Genomic DNA, 14,753 nt, shown 5'->3' on the forward strand with positions numbered 1-14,753 from the left:
TTATCACATTGTTTTGATCACCTTTATCCCATTTTTGTCTTTGGACCTTTATCACATTGTTTTGATCACTGAAGAAATCGGGGACAGACTCCCTGAGTGCTGGGACAAGAACACAAAGGCTTGCCCCCCCACCCTTTTCTACCAAGGGAAAATGCTTTGGAATGCAAAAATTTCAACATTTATGCTCATTTCTTGTTCAGTATTTTTTATTAAAATCCTGTGCCACTGTTGCGGTGCCCCGGCCCAGCCCTGGTCCTACACAGTAGGATGGGCTGGGCCATGTGTACCCCTTCCTGGTGTCCCCAAGGGGGGTGACAGCAGCTCCCATCCCCCCTCCCCCCCCCCCCCCCCCCCCCCCCGAACAGAAAATAAATTAGAATAAAAAAAAGCAAAACCAGGGGGATGGGAGACATGGAAACCTTGTCACTGCATTGGGGACACGGGGATCCCTGTCACCCTGCTGGGGGCTGTCCTGGTGACATGGGGATGAGAGCTGGGGCAGTGGGGACCGTGCACCCCGGGGAAGGTGACAGCTCGGGGTCCCCCCAAGCTGCGGTTGGGGTGTCCCGGGAGGGTGTCAGGGCCGCCCCGGGGCTGCAGGCAGCAGCAGTGGCTTGGGGAGCACGGGGGGCTTCATGGACAGGGAGCGCTCCAGGGCGCCGGGCCGGGGTCCCCAGGGTGTCCCCCCCGGTGTCCCCAGCGAGTGCATGCGGGTGAGGCCTCGCGCCGGCCCGGGGGGGCTCACGGGGGTCCCCCCCAGCGAGTGGCTCTGTGCCAGTGGCCGCCGCGGAGCCGGGGGGCTGTCGGGGGGCACGTCCAGGCGCACCGGGGCCCGGTCGTGGGGGCCGAAGGGGGGTCCGGGGCCCGCGGCACGGGGCAGCACCCGGTTAGCGAAGGAGCCGGTGCCCGGCGGGGTCACGGGCCTCGCCGAGCCCCCGTGCAGCCGCTGCAGCACCTCCTCCCGGGCCGCCCTGCCCGGGGGCCCCGGCCCGGGGGGCTCCGCGGGGCCCAGCGCGGCGCTGTGGCCGCGCCGGGGCTCCCGGTCCCGGGGTGCCCGGGCCGGGGGCAGCGCGGGGGGCTCGGGCTCGGGGCAGTCCCGCAAGGCGCCGGCCCCGCCCTGCGGCGGCAGCGCGGGGTACAGGCGGGGGACGGGCGGCTGGGCCGAGGTCCGAGGGGAGCACGGCGGCTCCGGGGGGGCCTTGGGGACGGCGGGGCGCTGGCAGCAGGTGGCCACCAGCCCGGTGGCCAGCGCGCCCAGGGCGAAGGCGCCCAGCACGCAGCCCACGAGCACCGCCACCGGCACGGTCGCTTCGGCCCCCGGCCCGGGGTGCCGCACCCCTGCGAGACCACCCGTCAGCCCGGTGCCAGCGGGAGGGCCGATACCCCCCCAGAGACCCCCCGGTCCCGCTCACACTCCTCGGGTTCTCCCTCCCGGAGTCCTCCCATCCCTGGGGTCCCCCCTCATCTCTCTCCTGTTCCTGGGGTCCCTCCTGGTTACTGGGATCCCCCCACCCCAGGGTCCTTCTCCTTCCCTGTGGTCCCTCTTCCACCCTTGGGATCTTTATCCTACCCCTGGGGTCCCTCTTCTGTTCCTGGGGTCTCGTACTTGTCTCCGGCATCCTCCCAACTCCGCAGTCCCTCTCCAGTCCTTGGTGCCCCCTTCCCCAAACCCTGGGGCTCCCTCCCACCCCTGGGACACCCCTCCCTGGTCCCCAGGGTCCCTCCCCAGGGTCCCCAGACAATGTCACTGACCGTGGGCCAGGTCTCCATCCTCGTCACTGTCCCCTGCAGCCCCTGTGAGAGCAGAGCAGGGTCAGGCCAGGCCCCCCTGTGTTCTTTGGAGCCACCCGTGTCCCCTCCACGTCTTCCCCATCCTCTGGCATCACCCACGTGTGCCAGAGCCACCCCAGTGTCACCGTGGTACCACCTGCATCCCCCCATGACCTCGTGTCTCCAGACATCCCCAAACATTCCCAGTGTCCTCCGTGTTCCCCCACTTCACCTTGGCAGGTCCCGCTGATCCCGAGGGATCCCTCCATGTCCTGCTGGAAGCCACTCCTGGGACACAGAGGGGACATCACTGTGTGTTCCCGCACACGGGGCAGGGCCCCAGGAGGTCGGGGATGGGAGGGACACTCACGGAAGGTCCTCGGAGAAGGGGATGCAGCCCCTGGAGGGCAGCCAGACACAGTAGGGGTCTCGGGCAGCCAGGCAGCTCCTGCGGGGACACGGGGATGCAGCTGCCATCCGTGTCCCTGTGCCCGTGTGTGCCCCTGTCCCCTCCCCTACTCTTGTGCCCTTGGACACTTCCATGACCTTGCACATCCTTGTGTCCCTCACTCATGCCCTTGCACACTCTCCTGCCTTTGCACGTTCCCATTCCCTTGCACATCCTCGTTCCCTCGCGCCCCTGTTCCCTCACCCCCTGCACCCCGAGCGCCCGCACGGCCCCGAGCGCCCGCACAGCCCCACTCACCTTCGGCAGGAGCCGTGGCGGCTGCAGCGGCTCAGGGGCAGCCGCAGCAGGCACCCGGCAAAGGCCACGATGAGCTCCCGGCCCGGCAGGTGCAGCTCCAGCCCCAACACCCGGCTGGGGACCCTGGCACCCCGTGGGCTGCGGCACCTGCACCCGAGAGCACCCGGGGTCAGCACAGCCCCCCCTGACACCCCCAAACCCCCACAGCACTCACAGCCCCACAGTGCCCAAGAGCCCCCCAGCACCACCAGCTCCCACAGTGCCCTGAACCCACCCCCCAGACCCCCCAAGCACCCCCAACCCCTCAGTGCCCACCAGCTCCCCAGCACTCCCAGTACCCATGGCCCCCACAAGCCCCCAGCCCTCTCCAGCATCCCCTGAGATCCTCAGACCCCAGCCCTGGGCACCCCATGCCTGCCCCTCACCGCCCAGGGTCGTAGAGGCTGATCTCCTCCAGCAGCAGTGTCTTGGCACTGCTGTCCTTGCTGTCCCCCAGCTCTCGGGTGTCCCCCGGTGCTGCAGTGCCCCCGGGGGGCTGCATGGCCTCGGGGTGCTGTGCAGCTGCCAGGACCTTCAGCAGCCGCCCATCCTCGGCACCCAGGAACAGCACAGTCTGGTTCCCACGGGGCCCCACGCCCGTGTCCACGGCCAGCTGGGTCAGCCTGTGGCAGGACATGGCCTCGCAAAGCCGGGCTGGGGCTGGGCTTTGCTCGGGGGCTTTCTGCACCCTCCCGTGGCCCCACACACCCTTCACAGGAGCCTTGGACAAGGACCATCCCCACCCTGCTGCACCCTCAGCCCGTGCACACCCTGAACCTCCTCACATCGGTTATTCCCTGTCCCCATGGCCACTCCATCCACAAGTCCATCCCACCCCCGAGGCCACCCTGTCCCCGAGGCCACCCTGTCCCTGCACCTGGTGCCGGTGTGGGTGAAGAGGGGCCGCCCGCCCGCGGGGCTCACAGCGCCGTGCAGCAGTGGGTGCTCCTTGGCAAACACCAGCGTCTCGTCAGGGAAGTCCCCGGAGGTGACAACACCAGCAGCAGGTCCCATCCCGGCACAACTGCCCGGCCTGCGGCACAGCCGGTGTGGGGACACGGTGTCTGCGGCACCCGGGGGTGTCTCGGTGTGGGGTGGGGCTACCTGGACTGGTACCTGGGTTGAGGGACCCTGTCCTCTGGCACTGAGGTCCAGGTGGCCCCACGGGGCTCGGCAAAGGGACCCTCGAACGACCGCTCCACGTCTGCCAGGTAGAAGGCGCAGACGGCCGAGCCAGGGATGCTGCGGTGACAGCAGGGGGGGACAGAATGGCTTTGGTTTGACCAGGGCTCCTCCATGTCCCAGGTGTGTCCCCATGCTCTGTTTCCTTGTGTGCTGCCCCTCTGTGTCCCCACATCCCCATTTGAATCCATCCCCATGTCCCCCATGGCAAGTCCCTCTCTGTGTCCCCATGTCCACATGTGAGTCCTTACTCATGTCACCAGCACCCTGTCCCCACATCCCCATGTCCCTATGACCCCACATCCCCATGTCCTCACATCCCCACATCCCCACATCCCCATATCCCCATATCCCCATGTCCCCACGTCCCCACATCCTCACATCCCCATGTCCCCACGTCCCATGTCCCCACATCCCCACATCCCCATGTTCCTGCCTGTTGGGTTGGGTGCCAAAGAGGGCGAGAACAGCGGGGCGCCCATGCAGGGTCTGGGGAGGTGTCACGGCCTCCAGGACATCGAAGTAGAAGACGGTGTCCCCAGGGACAGAGCACTGCAGCCGCACCTTCAGGAAAGACGTCCAGCGCCGCTCCAGCACCCGCGGGGAACCGCCGTGGTCATTGCGGCACACCCGGGCCACCCGGGCCACCAACACCTGCACAGGAACCCGGGTCAGCACCTGGACACCTGAGGTCAGCACCTGGACACCCTCAGGGTCACCACCCAGGGGACCTGGGCACCTCTGGGCATAGGTGCTGTCCCTTCAGGCACCTCAGGCTGGCACCCAGGGGGTACCCACAGGCCTGACACCATGGTGAGGGGCTCAGGCATCTCCCCTGCCTCGACCCCCCCCGGCTGCTCCCCCTGTGCCCCCCATCCCAGCACCCACCTTGCCCAGGGCACTGAGCTCCACTGCCACCTCCCTGAAGAAGAAGTAGACGTAGGGGCCGTAGGGCAGCACCTGGACAAAGTGGGGTTCTGGGGGGGGCAGGGGAGGTTGGAGGGACCATCAGCCCCCGCCACCTCCTGTCCTTGTCCCACACCCTTGTGCTCAGCCCCTCCCCTGGATCCTGCCCCCCTGTACCCCCTACATTGCAGCCCTGCATCCCCAACCCCATCCCCACATCCCCCTGCCCCACTCTGCCGCACCCCTCCACACCTGTAACCCCCACCCCACACCCTCCTACACCCCTGTACCCCCATCCCATCCCCACAGACCCCCACAGACACCCTGTACCCCCATCCCATCCCCACAGACCCCCCACTTTGGGGTACCCTGCAGCCAGCGGGAGCTGTATTTGAGGGTGCGTAGGGGAGCCTGCCCGGGGCTCAGGCTGCGGTAGATCACGGCATCACTCGCCTGGAAATCGGCCACCGTGGCCGAGTACAGGCTGCCATCTGCGGGGGGGGGGGGGGGGCGAACACGGGGTCACCCCTGTGCCCCTCCTGCCACTACCGTGTCCCCCCGCCTGCCCAGCACCCACCGACAAAGAGGGCGACGATGCTTTGCTTGGCGTCAAAGGGGCACCGGGCCTGGCCACTGACCTCGTCACCCTGCTGTGCCAGGCTGCTTACCTGGGGGGGGGACACACCCAGAGGCCGTGAGACCCCCCCCCCAATACTCAGCACTCCCTTATGCCATCCCCAGCCCCAGCACAGATTTGGCTGAGAACCTCCACGCTCATCACACATCTGGGAACTGCCCTGCTGGGGCTGAGACCCCCCAGCTCATCACCCCCAGCAGGCTGCGAGCCCCCCTCACCCCGGGGTTCCCCAGCCCCGGGGTTTCCCCACCTGGTAGGTGCGGCACAGGGGGCTGAAGGCGTTGGTGCCACAGGCCAGGAGGGTCTCGGCATCACGGGGCACCAGCACCCGGATGTAGTTGTGACACTCGTCCTGTGGGGGGGACAACAGGGGGACCCCGGCGTCACCACCTTCTCATACCCTGAGCCCTTTCTGCCCCACCCCTTGTACCTTCAAACCCCGCACCTTAAACTCCTGCACCCCAAATCCCCGCATCCTCAACACCGCTGCCACCCCTTGTAACCTTCGACACCCCCTCACCTGCCGCCGGCCCCGCATGGCGCAGTTCTCCCTGTCCTGCGTCTCCCAGGTGAGGTGCTGCCAGGTGAGACAGCCCAGGGGGTGGGTGGGTGGGCACAGGGAGCCTCGCCCTGTGTTGCCCCCCTTGTCCCTAGGGTCGCTGTCCCCATCCCCCTTACCCGCTCCGGGTACAGCGTCCCCTTGTCCTGACGCAGGTCGAAGGCGTAGATGTGGTCCCTGAGGGGAGGCGGTGAGTGTGCAAGGGGACACGGGGGTGTGCAAGGGGACACGGGGACAACACACCAGTCACGCGCACGGGGGACTGCAGGGTCACGCATGGGGGGAAGGAACAGGGGGAAGGAACAAGCACTGACAAGCGCGTACGAGTGTGCAAATCCTTGCACAAGCACAGATGAGGATGCTCAAGCACGGACGCGCAGGGGAGCCGTGTCCTGGCACACGCGAGTGTGCACCGGCGGGCCCGGTTGCGCTCACCGGGCAGCCACGAAGAGTGTCCCGTTGAGCCGCAGCATCCGCTGGAAGTCGAGGCCGAGCTGGGCCGTGCCGTTGTCCCCCCGGAGCCCCCCGAAGCGCGGGTACGCGGCGGTGGCTGCGGACCGGGGGGACACGGTGAGACCCCGGCAGCCCCGAGCCCCCGGGCGCCCCCCGAACCCCACTCACCTGCCAGCCCCACGGTGCTGCGAGCCACCAGGTCCCGCGGGAAGGGCTGGGCAGGGGTCCCGGCGAGGAGGACGAGGACGAAGGGCAGCAGGACCCCCGACATCGCGGGTGGGGCTGAGAGCGACCCCCCCGCCCCGCCCCGGGCTGCGAGCGGGGGGAAACTGAGCCGCAGGGATAGGGGGCGGAGGGGGGACAGTGTGGGGACAGTGTTCCCAGTGTCCCCAGTCCTCGCGGTGCTGCCCATTACCCCTTCCCAGTGTCCGTACTGCCCCTGCTCCAATGTTCCTGTCCCAAAGTCCCCAGGACCCCCGTCCCAGTGCTCCCAGTGCTCCAGGAGCTGCCGCCAACAGTGCCGGGACATTTCCCCCAGCACAGGAGCGCAGCCCCAGTGCCCCACTGTCCCAGTACCCCAAAACATCCCCCAACACCCCGACATCGCTCTCACAGCGCCCCAAAACACCCCCCAACACCCCAGCACCCTCACAACAGTCAGCGTCCCACCCAAAGCCCTAAAATACCCCAACCCCCCCCCAACACGACACTCCATGGCCCCATACAGCACCCCACAACCTACCCAACCTACACCCCAAAGCCACCCTAAACCCACCCTGTCCCAACTCTCCACCACCCCCTGCCCCAACATCCCCCAACCCCCGCCCCTCCCGACCCCTCGGCGCTCGGTACCGGCTCCGCTCCCCGCTCGGTCCCGAGCGGCTCCGCCCCGGAACGGGCCGGGACCGGGCACCGGCCGGAGCGGGGCCGGGGGCGGGACCGGGGACCCCCGTGGGACTCCACGGCCCCCGCCGCGAGACTCCCCCCGCGGCCACCCTATAGATAGGCGTTAATCCCCGTTAATGAGATGATCCTCATTAACTGCCGAGGGGTGGGGGGGGGTTTGCACGCGCGTGTGCGCGGGCACGGCTGTGATCCCCCCTCCCCCTTGTCGGTGCGCGCTCCCGCGTGCAGCTGTCGGCGTGAGACCCCCCCCCCGCACACGCGTGTGCGGTGTGGCGGCCACCCGTGTGTCCCCCCTCTCTCCCCAGAGCGGTGACCTGTCACCTGCCCCAAAGTGTGGCCACCTTGCCTCGCCCAAGTGGCGACCGAGAGCTACTGGGAGTTACTGGGACATACTGGGAGCTGCCCCCGATGTCCCGCTCAGGCTCCGGTTCCCAAGTGTCATCGGCTGCTCCGGGGCGCAGAGGGGACCCCTGGGGACATGTCAGGGGTGGAGGACGCTGGGGACACCCCGAGACTCGCGGGGGGGGGGGGGGGTGCCGGGGGTCCCGAGGGGGCGGGCAGGGGGTGACACCTGCTGGCATGGCCTGGAACGGCACCGCTCGGGGACCGAAGGGGGCGATGTCCCCGGACCGATGGTGGCAGCCCTGGGGACACCGCGGTGTCCCCGGAGTGTTGATCGCGTCCCCGTGAGGGGTGGCAGCATCCCCAGGGGTAGCCACGGCAGGTGACAGTGTGGCCAGTGCGGGAACGCGGAGGACATGGACACACATGGGGACACAGCGGGCATGCACAAGACAAACGAAGACACACACAGGACAAGGGGGGGACACACGCAGGACACGGGGGACACACAGAGCACGGGGGACACACAGGGCACGGACACACAGAGGACACAGGACCACAGGACGCATGGCGACAGAGACAGGACGTGGGCATGCAGGACACAGGGCGACATGGGACATGGCAACACAAAGGGCGCACACAGGACACACGGGGGATACACGCAGCACACGGGGGACACAGAACTGTCCCCGCTCTCCGGTCACCGCCCGTGGGCGGGGCCTTTCCCGGTGGCCCTGCAGGGGGCGCAATCGCCGGCGCGGGTGAGGTCCCGCCCCCGGAACGCGTCAGGCCCCGCCCCTTCTTATAGAGGCCCCGCCCCCGACATGGCGAGCGCACGCGTGCTCGTGCACGCGCAGCGCGCGGGGGCGGGGGGGGCGGCGGCGTTCGGGCAGGTCCGGGGGGGGACCGGGGGGGATTGGGGGGGATTGGGGACGGTGAGGGGGCTGGGGACTATGGGGGAATGGGGGGGGGCACAGTGCAGGGGAGGGGGAGCGGCCGCTGCAGCGTCGAGGCCGTCGCGGTGCGGTGACAGCGGCCGCGGTGTCCCCGCAGAGTGTCACCGGCGTGTTCTGCCCCGCGCACACGGACGTGGCCCTGGTGAGCTGCGGGCTGGAGCGCGGCCACTTCCTCATCTCCGATGTCCCCTTCCCCGGCTCCACCGTTACCGTCCTCAAGGTGCGCGGGGCCACCAGCCCCGGTGTTTCCCCGGGTGCCACCGCGTCCCCCCGGGGAGCCACCGCACCCCTGATGTCCCCTGTCCCCGCAGAGACCCCCCTTCTGCCCCGCCAAGCTGGGAGGGGCCACGCCGGGTGACCGGGAGGGACAGCCGGGGGTGGCCGCAGCAGTGGCCGTGCTGCTGGAGGCTGCCTGCGGCCACGTCCTGCTGACCCGCCGAGCCACGACCCTGCGCCACTTCCCCAACGTTTGGGTGCCACCAGGTGAGTGCGAGGACGGGGGACAGGAGCTCTGAGGTCACCTGACCCCTCACTCAGGTGGGGACAGGTGTTTTGGGGTCCTCTGACCCCTGTCCCCCCACACAGGTGGGCACTTGGAGCCAGGAGAAGAGGTGAGGTGATACCATGGGGAGGGCAGGGGGTGCCCACGTGAGTACGGGGACACAGGTATCCCCTGACACCCCGAACCCCCAGCTGGTAGCCGCAGGGCTGCGGGAACTGGCGGAGGAGACGGGGCTGCACCTGGAGCCCGGGACCTTCTCGTGGAACCTGCTGGGCCTCTGGGAGGTAACGACCACCCCGCACCCGGGGTTGGGCAGGGGGTGACATCCCCAGGTGTCCACCCTGCCCCACGGGTCACCCCTGCTCCCCACAGTCCCTGTTCCCCCCCTCACTCAGCTGGGGGCCACCGCGCTGCCACCACATCGTCGCCTACTTGGGGCTGCGCTCAGCCGAGCCCCGACAGCAGCTGCAGGTGGGGGGCACCTCCATGGGTGGGGCCCCTCCATGGGTGGGGGGCACCTCCATGGGTGGGGGCCACCTCCGAGGGGGTCCCTCCATGGGTGGGGGGCCCCTCTTGGTGTTGCAGTCCCTCTCTGGATGTGGGTCTCTCTGAGGGTGGGGGTCCCTCCATGGCTGGGGTGTCCCCCCTGAGGTTGGGGTCCCTCCAAGGTTGGAGGTCCCTATCGAGGTTGGGGTTCCCCCCCCATGGGGGTCCCTCCCTCCACGGGGATCCATGCCCAGGCCCGGTTGTGTCTGAGCCCGTGTGAGGTCAGTGCCGTGGCCTGGCTGGAGCCTCCAGTCCTGGAGGCCATCGCTGCCACCGAGGATGGAGCCGAGGGATCGAGATCATCCCCTGGAGAGCTGCCGGCCACCGTGGGGTGAGACACCCTTGGCACCGTGGGGACAGCGACACGAGGCTGGGAAACACCTGGGGCTGTCCAGCCTCCTCATGGCCCCATCCCTGACCCCGTTCCCTGTCCCAGGATCACGGAGCTGAGCGCCCACGGCTTCCGGAGCTCCCAGATTCCCACCGGGATCCTCCTGCGTCGGGCCCCAGCCCACGGCCCCGACGTGGAGCGCGTCAGCACTGGCACCAAATTCGCGCTGGGGAGGTGGCGGGCAGGGCCCGGCCAGGGGCAGCGGAAATAAATTTCCAGCGGGATCCCAGTCCGTGTCGGAGTGGGGCCATGGAGACGCCAGGAATGGGTTTCTGTGGTTTCAGGTGGATTCCAGGGGAATGGAGCAGGGATGGGGGCACGGAATGGGACACGGAGTGGGAGCCAGGCCACGCGTGTGCCGCAGTTTCCCAGTTTAATGCCACGGCCCCACTCCCGCCTCGGCCCGCAGGATTCGCAGCAGCGCGGCGTGGACACCCTCGTCCATGAATCCCTGTGGAGGAGGAAGTGTGGCTTTTCCCGGGATCCCACCTGGGTGCCCGGCACCCAAAACTGTGCCCCCACCCCCCCCCAGAGACCCGGGGCAGGGCCAGGGAGTCCCACCTGGGCAGCCTGGAGAAGGTGGCTCCGGTACATGGCCACGGTGTCCCGGTGCTGCTTCTGCTGGACCTGGGAGGGCACAGGGTGACACTGGGTGACTCAGAGTGACAAGAATTACAAAGGGTGACACGGTGTGACACCGGGCGCTGTCCCCACCTCCAGCTGGAGCTGGAGCCGGGCACTCCGGCCCCGCAGCCCCAACACCTCGGCCGAGAGTTTCTCCGTCTCCGCCAGCAGCTGCTTCAGCTGGTGGGGGGGCAAAGTCAGGGTCAGATTTGGGGGACTGGTGGGGGGGTTGGTTGCTCTCAGCACCCCCGGAACCCCCTTGGTCCCTGTCAGCCCTCAAGGTCCCGCTCAGTTCCCCCCTCACTCCCCGAGGTCCCCCCAAATGGGCCTGGGAGATGGAACAGGATGAGGATAGGGATGGGAAGGGGATGGGGATGCAGATGATCATGGGAACAACGGTGGGAAAGGGATGATGACGATGATGATGATGATGATGATGATGATGATGATGGAGGAAAGAGGACTGGGAAGGGGATGGGGATGGGAGGGACGTGGGGATGGATATAGGAAGAAGAGGAAGATGGGAAGGGGTCGGCAATGAGGACAAGGATGGAAGGAGGATGATGACGGGAATGGGACTGGTGCTGGGAAGGTCCCGTCCCTGTTCCCAGCCTGTCCCTCACCTTCCCGTCCTTGTCGCGGCAGGCGCGCTCCAGCCGAGCTGTTCGTTCCCGCAGCGCTGCCAGGCTGCGCTCCAGCCCCTCCGCCGTCTCCCGCAGCTCCCGCAGCTCCCGCTCCCGCCCAGCCGCCCGCGCCTCGGCCGCCGCCGCCACCTCCCGCCACCGCTCCACCTCAGACCCCGATGGGACATCGGCGGTGCCGCGCTCTGGGCCCTGCGGCACGTCGGCACCCACCGCCACTCCCCGTTCTGCCAGCATCCCGCCCTCCCCGTCGCTCCCGGGAGTTTCTCCGGCCTCTCCCTCCATCTCCGTGATGAGCTGCAGGGCCTCGTGCTGGGACCGCACCAGCGCGTCCAGCCGCCGGTGCAGGTCCCGGAGAATTCCGGCCCCGGCGTCGCCTCCCGCCTCCTGCACCCGCGCTCCCACCCCGTCCCGCAGCACCCGCAGCTCCCGGCGCAGCCGCCATGCCTCGTCCCTCTTCCCCGGATCCCGCAGCTCCCGCAGCTCCTGCTGCAGCCGCTCCCGCTCCCGGCCCAGCCGCGCCAGCTCCACCAGGAGCTTCCCGTTGCCCTCCCGCAGCTCCAGCAGCTCCTTCTCCATTCTCCCGCCCTCCCTCGGGATCTCCTCCCGGCTCTTCCCGCCCGGAGCCGTCTCCGTGCCGTTCACCGTGCACTGGCACACTGCCGCCGGCTCCCGCCGGAGCTTTTCCAGGAGGATTTGGGATCCCTGGAGCATCCTGGCATGGATCTGGTCCTGGTGGTCCAGTGCTTGCTCCAGCCCTGCTGCCAGCTGCTCCCAGGCAGCTGCGCTCCAGCGCACAGCCTCGTCCCGGAGGGAATCCTCTGCTTCCTGACGCAGCTCCTGGCTCCGGGAGAAGGCGCCAGCCTTCGCTTGCCGCATTTTGGAGCACTCCTCTCCCAGCCAGGCCAGGAATGGGATCAGCACCGGAGCCTCGGCGCTGCCTTGTCCTCCTTCCCACTCTTCGTCCCTCGTCCTCTTCCTCAGCTCTGCCACGCGCCGGGCCAGGAGCTCCAGGCAGGCGCCGTCATCCTCCTCATCCTCACCCGCATCCCGTCCCGGCAGGAGCCGCACGAACTCCCGCAGCCGCCGCCGGATGCCCTCGGCGGCTTCCTCCAGCCACTGGCATTCCAGAGTCTTCCTCGCCAACTCCTCCCGCAGCCGCCGAGCAGCGCGTCCCTCCCGCTGCTCCTCAGCCTCCTCCTCCTCACCCTGGATTCCCACCTGTCCAGCACCATTCTCTGCTGGAGGGAAAAACACAATCCCCTTTTCCCAATTTTCCCCTATTTTTTCCAATTTCCCTCCGTTGTTTTCCCATTTCCCCTCCATTTTTTCCTTTTTTTGGAGGGGCTTGAGGAGGTCTCACCTCTCCTCCTGCAGTGCGGGACCTTCTGGAGAGCCCAGCTTGGGGCCTTCCTGGTGACATTCCCAGTGACATTCCCAGTGTCCTTGTCCCTCTTGTGGCCCTGCAGCAGCTCAGCCACTTCCAGGCTGCTGTGAGCCAGGGCCAGCTCCAGCGCTGTCCTGAGCCAGGGATGTGACACACAGGACACAGGGACACAAGGAAACAGTGAACAATGGCAGGGGGTGGCACACCAGTGGCAAGATGGCACCGTGACACAGCAACACGGTGGCACAGGTGACCCCCATCCCTTCCCCGCAGTGGTGACACACTTGGGGACACCACAGACCGGTGACAGGACATCCCAGTGTCCCCAGTGTCCCCTGTCACCCACCTGCCATCCCTGTCGACCAGCCTGGGCTCGGCCCCACGCCGCAGGAGCTGGGCACAAACGGCCACGTGGTTGCCCTGCGCTGCCAGCATCAGGGGGGTCTGGCCATGCTGGGGGGGACATGTGGGGTGACCATCAACCCTTGCTGTCCCCTGTCACCTCCTGCTGTCCCCCTGTCCCCACTCACAGTGTCGGGGACATCCAGTGGGGCCTCGTGGTCGCAGAGCAGGAGGACGCTGGAGGCGCAGCCCGAGGAGGCTACAGGGGGGCGGTGTCACTGCAGGGCCTCTGGGGGACCTCTGGTGTCCCCCACGTCCCGGGGCGTCCCCATGTCCCCCCCCTCACCGGCCCAGTGCAGCGGAGTCCGGTTCTGCCCATCCACGTGGCGCTCGTTGGCTCCGTGCTGGGGGGACAGCAGGAAGGGAACGGGAATGGCACTGGCACCGCCATCCCAGCCCTGTTCCCATCCTCATCCTTGTCCTTGTCCCCATCCCCACCTCCATCCTCATCCTCCTCTGCATCCCCATCTGTGTCCTTATCCCTGTCTCTATCCTGATCTCCATCCCTGTTTTCTCCCCCAGCTCCATCCCATTCCAGTTCCCATTCCCATCCCATTCCAATTCCTGTTCCCATCCCATTCCAATTCCCACTGCCATCCCATTCCCATTCCTCTCCCATCCATTCCAGTTCCCATTCCCATCCCATTCCAGTTCCCATTCCCATCCTGTTCCCATCCCATTCCCATCCTGTTCCCATCCCATTCCAATTCCCACTCCCATCCCGTTCTCATCCCAGTCCCGCCTTGTTCCCACCCCTCTCCGTACCTGCAGCAGCACCTTCACGCACTGGGGCTGGCAGGCAATGGTAGCCAAGTGCAGGGCGGTGCTGCCTGTGGGGACAGGACAAGCGCTGGGGACATCCCCAGGGGAGACCCCACTCCCCTAAGGGACACCCCCAGGGGACACCCCGCTCCATCAGGGGACACCCCCACCTTGGGGACACTCCCCAGGGTGCTCCCAGGGGTCCCTGCCTTGGGGTGCAGGTCTGGACTCCTCCAGAGGTGACACAGGGACCTGCCTGGGTGTCCCCAGGTTGTCCCCAAGGTGTCCCCAAGGTGTCCCTACCGTCATCGTTCGTCTCGTTGACGGGGGCTCCGTGCTCCAGCAGCAGCATCAGGCACTCGGTGAGACCCCCGGCCGCGGCCAGGTGGAGCCTGGGGGGCGAGAGGTGGCCGTGACCCCTGTGGCCCCCCCCCGGACCCACCGAGCCCTCCCCGTGTCCCCCCGGGGGTGACATACGCGGACTGTCCCCTGGCGTTGAGCTTGGCGGGGCGGGCTGCCTTTCGGGCGGCCAGCGTGGCCACCCGGGCCACGTCCCCGCGTGTCACCGCTTCCAGGAGCTTCTGGTCCTGCCGCGTCCAGCTCTCCATCTGCGGGGGGGTGGGACCCCAAATCCAGCACAGGACCCCAAACCCTGGATGGGACCCCCCCACCCCGCGACAGGACCCCCCAGTGTGGGTCCCCCCCCCGCATCTCCTGCCTCAGTTTCCCCACCCCTTGGGGTTCCGTGAGAGATGCCGGATCCCCGCGGAGCCGGGAGGGGGCGGAGGGGCCGGAGCGTGTCCCGGCCTGTGCCCGCCCGGCTGGTTTGGCGAGTGCCACCGAGCCGGGCTGGGCTCCAGCGTGGCACCGGGCGGGGGTGGCACCGGTACCGGGACCAGGGACTGGAAACGAGACGAGGGACCGGGACCAGGGTCTGGGAACGGGAACCGGGACTAGGACTGGGAGGAGGGATGGGCTGAGGGACCTGCAGCGGGGCTGGGGGCTGGATTCGGGTCAAGATTGGGGCTGGGATTGGCGTTGG

General features: G+C 68.0%; 3 protein-coding genes across 8 annotated transcripts; 1 reads left to right on the plus strand and 2 right to left on the minus strand.

The window, feature by feature from the left end:
• Positions 1–486: 486 nt before the first annotated feature.
• SEMA6C (semaphorin 6C) lies at positions 487–6,790 on the minus strand. The gene is made up of 17 exons (XM_053967247.1): positions 6,421–6,790; positions 6,235–6,349; positions 5,919–5,976; positions 5,761–5,817; positions 5,491–5,592; positions 5,181–5,271; positions 4,972–5,094; positions 4,586–4,674; positions 4,134–4,351; positions 3,632–3,757; positions 3,393–3,548; positions 2,902–3,138; positions 2,477–2,623; positions 2,141–2,218; positions 2,003–2,058; positions 1,753–1,794; positions 487–1,338 (listed from the first exon to the last, which is right to left on the minus strand). Exons 1-17 carry the CDS (start codon positions 6,779–6,781, stop codon positions 578–580), a joined length of 2,817 nt encoding a protein of 938 aa, XP_053823222.1. The 5' UTR covers positions 6,782–6,790; the 3' UTR covers positions 487–577.
• A 1,527-nt stretch (positions 6,791–8,317) lies between these two features.
• NUDT17 (nudix hydrolase 17) lies at positions 8,318–10,160 on the plus strand. 4 transcript variants are annotated; one of them, XM_053967251.1, is made up of 8 exons: positions 8,318–8,393; positions 8,554–8,676; positions 8,768–8,939; positions 9,042–9,067; positions 9,150–9,242; positions 9,331–9,429; positions 9,627–9,835; positions 9,941–10,160. In XM_053967251.1, the coding sequence occupies exons 1-8, from the start codon at positions 8,325–8,327 to the stop codon at positions 10,104–10,106; spliced, it is 957 nt and encodes a 318-aa protein (XP_053823226.1). In that variant the 5' UTR covers positions 8,318–8,324; the 3' UTR covers positions 10,107–10,160. The 4 variants fall into 4 exon arrangements, with proteins under 4 accessions (XP_053823226.1, XP_053823227.1, XP_053823228.1 ...); XM_053967252.1 differs by having other exon boundaries at positions 9,699–9,835; XM_053967253.1 differs by having other exon boundaries at positions 8,554–8,598.
• A 40-nt stretch (positions 10,161–10,200) lies between these two features.
• On the minus strand, positions 10,201–14,707 carry ANKRD35 (ankyrin repeat domain 35). 3 transcript variants are annotated; one of them, XM_053967249.1, is made up of 11 exons: positions 14,189–14,707; positions 14,015–14,103; positions 13,715–13,779; positions 13,236–13,293; positions 13,078–13,148; positions 12,894–13,000; positions 12,524–12,681; positions 11,143–12,398; positions 10,610–10,699; positions 10,457–10,522; positions 10,201–10,346 (listed from the first exon to the last, which is right to left on the minus strand). In XM_053967249.1, exons 1-11 carry the CDS (start codon positions 14,317–14,319, stop codon positions 10,269–10,271), a joined length of 2,169 nt encoding a protein of 722 aa, XP_053823224.1. In that variant the 5' UTR covers positions 14,320–14,707; the 3' UTR covers positions 10,201–10,268. The 3 variants fall into 3 exon arrangements, with proteins under 3 accessions (XP_053823224.1, XP_053823223.1, XP_053823225.1); XM_053967248.1 differs by having other exon boundaries at positions 11,143–12,401; XM_053967250.1 differs by lacking the exon at positions 10,610–10,699 and having other exon boundaries at positions 11,143–12,401.
• Between the last annotated feature and the right edge of the window lie 46 nt (positions 14,708–14,753).

Source organism: Vidua chalybeata, chromosome 29, assembly GCF_026979565.1.
Source record: "Vidua chalybeata isolate OUT-0048 chromosome 29, bVidCha1 merged haplotype, whole genome shotgun sequence".
NCBI classification, from domain to species: domain Eukaryota; kingdom Metazoa; phylum Chordata; class Aves; order Passeriformes; family Viduidae; genus Vidua; species Vidua chalybeata.

What these genes read in the sequence shown, in the direction of transcription:
- NUDT17 (XM_053967251.1), top strand. Translation starts at nt 8,325, where the DNA reads ATGGCGAGCGCACGCGTGCTCGTGCACGCGCAGCGCGCGGGGGCGGGG. An exon ending in ACCTGCTGGGCCTCTGGGAG is followed by an intron (nt 9,243 to 9,330) that starts GTAACGACCACC and finishes TGCTCCCCACAG; the next exon opens with TCCCTGTTCCCCCCCTCACT. An exon ending in GAGCTGCCGGCCACCGTGGG is followed by an intron (nt 9,836 to 9,940) that starts GTGAGACACCCT and finishes TCCCTGTCCCAG; the next exon opens with GATCACGGAGCTGAGCGCCC.
- ANKRD35 (XM_053967248.1), bottom strand. Translation starts at nt 14,319, where the DNA reads ATGGAGAGCTGGACGCGGCAGGACCAGAAGCTCCTGGAAGCGGTGACA. An exon ending in CCCGCACTGCAGGAGGAGAG is followed by an intron (nt 12,402 to 12,523) that starts GTGAGACCTCCT and finishes TTTTCCCTCCAG; the next exon opens with CAGAGAATGGTGCTGGACAG. An exon ending in GGCTCCAGCTCCAGCTGGAG is followed by an intron (nt 10,523 to 10,609) that starts GTGGGGACAGCG and finishes GTGCCCTCCCAG; the next exon opens with GTCCAGCAGAAGCAGCACCG.
- SEMA6C (XM_053967247.1), bottom strand. Translation starts at nt 6,781, where the DNA reads ATGTCCCGGCACTGTTGGCGGCAGCTCCTGGAGCACTGGGAGCACTGG. An exon ending in CAGCTCCCGCTGGCTGCAGG is followed by an intron (nt 4,675 to 4,971) that starts GTACCCCAAAGT and finishes TGCCCCCCCCAG; the next exon opens with AACCCCACTTTGTCCAGGTG. An exon ending in AGCTCAGTGCCCTGGGCAAG is followed by an intron (nt 4,352 to 4,585) that starts GTGGGTGCTGGG and finishes GTTCCTGTGCAG; the next exon opens with GTGTTGGTGGCCCGGGTGGC.